Genomic DNA, 4,727 nt, shown 5'->3' with positions numbered 1-4,727 from the left:
TTCAATAAATGGCATGCATCACTTCGCTCAGTCATCGAAAGAACTTTCGGAGTTTGGAAAAAGAAATGGAGAATTCTTGATAACTTGCCTCGCTATAACGTCAAGACCCAAAATAGAATTGTGCATGCAACAATGGTTCTTCACAATTTTATCAGGCTTCACAAAATTCCAGATGCTGATTTTGAAGATAGAGATAGCAGTGGTCAAGCACAACAAAGATGACGGATTGAAGAAGAAGAGTTTAGTAGACTTGAAGAAGAAGAAATAACAATTGATGGTCAATACATGAACAACATACGAGATGAGATTGCAAACATGATTTGGAATGAACATTTATAAAAAATATATATATATATTTTATTGGATTTTTTAATTTAAAGGTCATGTTATAATTATTGTTATTTCATTTTTTATTATTTATATTAGAATAAATATTATTATTCGATTATAATATTTAGAAATAATATATATTGAAAAATATTTTTCAAATTTAATACTTATTTAAAACATTTTTAAATATTTAATGGTTTATTTGTTTTTAATAAATATATCACTATTAATATGTTTATATATTCATTTATTTTATTAAAAAAATCATACTGCAACTTATACATCAAAAAAGTTACCAGTCAATAGTTTTTAAAAAATGATTACTCTTATTTTTACTGCGAACTTACCACATAAACTTACAGTTTATACCACATAATTTTTACTGCAAGTTACATCAAATTACAAATCATACTGCAACTCGGCTTTAATACTACATGTCACCAGTCGGAGCCTATACCTCCTAGGTTTTTAGTGTACACTCCCGCATCTTTGTGTCGTGTCAGTTTCTCTAACCGAACAGTACAAGTACGAAATTTACACATTTTAATCATAACCTTTGAGCTCTGATACTTTTAAAGTTAGAAAGATAAGAATAACGAAAAAAGGAATTGAGAAGGAAATAAAAGGAGGGAAAAGTTATTTATAAAGTCATTGTCGGTTTAGGATAACAAAGAGTGTTAGGGCTTAATGCAAGTTTCTTAGGGAATCTCTTACCGAATATAAAAAACGTTTCTTAGTTTTTTTTAATTAAAAGTTAAAAAATGTATCATATATTCGTTAAGAGTCTCTTCCTAAAAAACATGCATTAACGATGATCTTATATGATAATGGCAGAGTTTGCTATGAAAAGATTTGTGATTGGCCAGGAAAATGAACACCAATCGTTCTTTCTTTCTCAAAAATAAACACCAATTATTTCTGTTAAAATCCACGTAAAATAGATACACTAATACAAATAAAATAAATTAGCTAAATTGGCAATTTAGTTGAAAAATAGGAGAGGAAAATATAAGCTGACTATTTTTAAGCTGTTTTCAAACTTTATTTTAAAAATTAAAAAATGGATTATGGAAACTCATGTTCGGAACTACGCTAGACGTTAGTCGGGCGACAACTCTGAACCTAGCAAGTTACCAAAAAAAATCGGAGAGTACTCGGAAATTACGCGGAGTCTAGTTCTAAATACAATTTAATATATTTATAATATATTTAGCTAATTTTAAACATGATGACACATGTTCTTAGACATAATTAAATAATTTTTTATATATAATTTTAATCAACCTCTTTTTGATTCGTTGAACATCTAGATTATGGTGTGTTTGGTATGAAAAAATTCCTAAATGAAATAATTATGTGTTTGTTTTGGGTTTGATAGCTAACTGTAATTATTTAGTAATGATTAATTACATAAAATCTGTCAATAATGAATAAAAAATAATCAACCGTATTTAAACTTTAGACAGACGGAAAAAAACATAGCCGGTCTAGACAAAAGTTAGGCGGGAATTAGATGGTCAACGCAAAAATTATGTGATCTTATGCGGGTCAATACGGATTAACGCCTAACTACACCAACTTGGATATATTCACTGTGGTCAACTTCCGAACAACGGCCGTGTTTTTTAACAGGGATGGAAACTGATAAATAGTTTTGCATGTGAAGCACAAGTTCGTAGTTAAATCGTTAGAGTAGCACGTAAATCAAAGTGAAAATAAAAGGTGAATTATTAAATTGGAAAAGCCTGATGAATAAACAGTAATATTTCTTTCCCACGACAGCCAGTTCGCTTTTGCCTTTTTGCTGCAGTGCACTCTCTACTGACAATAATGTACTATTTTTAAGCGGACACAAATAACATATTGATTAACCGAGAAACAACATGGATCTAATTAACTACTACGCATACAAATGAAAGTAGGAGTTTCTGGATTACATGTTACTGATTATTTGAGAGATATTTACATTGTTTGGGTAAGAAATATTAATACATTACATTCTACAAGTTACATTATTATGAAGAGAAAGGTGAGCGATTATCGTCTTCATCTTCATGGATTCAACTTTACCCACTCGTACCGTCCACCAAGTGGCTCATCTTTCTCAAAATCGAAATTATACCTGTAAATTCTCAAAATCGTTAGTTTATTAAATCTTTATTTTTTAGTAAATATAGATGGAGAATTAGAATAAAAACTCTTACTTCCAAGAACATTCCAACATCTTATTATTCCTGACATCTTTCTCCGCCGCCTGAAAAAAATCTTCCAGCTCGGCTTCCTTCACCGTCTCACGGCTCTTCTTCATCTTTAACCGACGGCGACACTCGACCTCTTGGACCTCCATAGCCGTCGAATCCTCGTGTTGCATATCTCTCCTGATATGAGATTATAAATTAAAGACACAATTATATGTATATGACAAAAGCTTTGGTAACTCCGAGTTCAAAATGTAACGTACCTCGTGTTGTTGAAGTTATCATAAATCCACGATGTTACGGTTTGATCAAGATTACCATCGTCATCTTCCTGAAGATATAAAGAAACTCAAAACATATATTCTTGAAAATAAAAAAAATATTACCACAGAGAGAGAAGACGACAATGGTCTTACCTCAAGATCTACAAACTCTATCCTCCGTTTCGTTTTCTCTTCGGATACATTACTTGAACAGCAAGAAACCGAGCTAGGAATCTGACACTGTTCGTCGACGGGAGATTCTCTCCTTCGAACAATAACGACGCTTGTCTCCGACGCACCAGCCGAGTTTCTCGCCACGGTTCCACCACGACTCGTTGACTGTACACACGGAGAAAAGACAATCCTAGATTCTACATCTACTTCCAGCTTCCTTCGTTTCGGTGTAGTATTCGCTTCATTTTCTTCGGACACATCTAGTTCTCTTCTCCTACCTCTCACACTTACATTTCCCCCCGCCATCAATCTCCCAAGTCACCGTCTTCTAGAGACCTCTCTCTAGTAATGCATGCGTGCGCTCTCTCTCTCTAGCTCTTCTTGTAACATATGGTTTCTTGTATTATAGTACTAGTTTTACTCACTACTTGTGATGACGATCGTAATTATGAACGGCCACTATCTGCTCTTGTCATTTTCACTTGGAAAAGCCTCGTGTGAAGAAGAAGAAGCGAATGATATTGGTGGGGGGTGGGGACCAATGACAGACTCCAATACGTAACGGGAAATCTGACGGCGCCGTTATATTCAGGCCAAAATCCTATAGCTCGCTGATACGTGTGATTGATAGACTAGGTTCTTACACTTAACGTCCTCAAACGTTAGAGACTCGGTGCATAAAGTTCGAGTTTCGAATATTGAATTATATGTTTTGTTTCTTTTAGTAATATAGTAGTACTTGTTTTACTTTTCCAATGGAATCAAGGACGGAAGGAGAGAATGAGAATGCTTCTCGTGGTTCTAAGATAAGATCGTGATTTGTTTATCGTTGGTCGTAATAATTGCGAGTGTATGTCAGAAAGCCTTTGGTCTACAGTGAAATAACGAAAATACCAGCCAACCATCCTGGACGATTACAAATTATTTCTTTCTTTCCTTCTGACAAAAAAAAAAAAATTCTTTCTTTCTTTCTTTTTTTGAATATAATTATTTCATTTTCCTATAATGAAAAATTCGTAGATAATAAGAAAAAAGAAAAGAAATTCGTCTTTATTTTGGATTTTTATATTTATAACATTAAAGTTTTTTAGCTTTACTATATAGTCGTAATATTTAACTTTAAAGGGGGGTTAACATCAGGGGCGAAGCCAGTAAAGCAGCTGTGTGTGCACATGCACCCATAGTTTTATGACTATTAAGGAGTTTTGTATGAAACTTTGCAAGTTCCAGCTAGTAAAAATGGTTAATGTTTACTTGTGCACCCCTAAGTATCCAGGGTTCGACACCAACTTTGCTATTTATTTTGCCCTTTATGAATTTTGCACCCACTAAAAATAATTCATAGCTTCGCCCCTGGTTAACATCCGTATCTTTATAAATCTAGGGCCATGCATGACGGTATGTAACGCGATAATGAAATGAATGCTATAACATGTTGATTTGTTGTGGCAATATAATACGCATACAAACATATTCACGTGCTTAGAAATTAATATATCACAGTAAAAATTTATATTTGACATTACTCGTACATAAATACGGATGATCGATTAATATGTAGTGGGGCAATATTTAAATAGGAAGTCAGAACCCGGCACTTAAATTGCTTTATTGAATAATAACTTATTTTGGCTTTTGATAAATAAAAATATATACGAAATACCAAATTAATATCCATCATCTTTCGTCTTATTGTGATTCGAAAAATTCGTCGTCCACCTATACATCAATTCTTGAATTCACAAGATGATACACTGTCTGA

At 33.0% G+C, this 4,727-nt stretch overlaps 1 protein-coding gene across 1 annotated transcript; it reads right to left on the bottom strand.

Annotated features, from left to right (window-relative positions):
• Positions 1–2,177: 2,177 nt before the first annotated feature.
• LOC103860660 (cyclin-dependent kinase inhibitor 2) lies at positions 2,178–3,506 on the bottom strand. Its single transcript, XM_009138304.3, has 4 exons — positions 2,945–3,506; positions 2,792–2,859; positions 2,535–2,708; positions 2,178–2,452 (listed from the first exon to the last, which is right to left on the bottom strand). The coding sequence occupies exons 1-4, from the start codon at positions 3,269–3,271 to the stop codon at positions 2,383–2,385; spliced, it is 639 nt and encodes a 212-aa protein (XP_009136552.1). The 5' UTR covers positions 3,272–3,506; the 3' UTR covers positions 2,178–2,382.
• Positions 3,507–4,727: the final 1,221 nt, after the last annotated feature.

The sequence above is a fragment of the Brassica rapa genome, chromosome A03 (assembly GCF_000309985.2).
Source record: "Brassica rapa cultivar Chiifu-401-42 chromosome A03, CAAS_Brap_v3.01, whole genome shotgun sequence".
Taxonomy (NCBI): Eukaryota; Viridiplantae; Streptophyta; class Magnoliopsida; order Brassicales; family Brassicaceae; genus Brassica; species Brassica rapa.
This window is presented reverse-complemented; position numbering and strand designations above follow the sequence as displayed.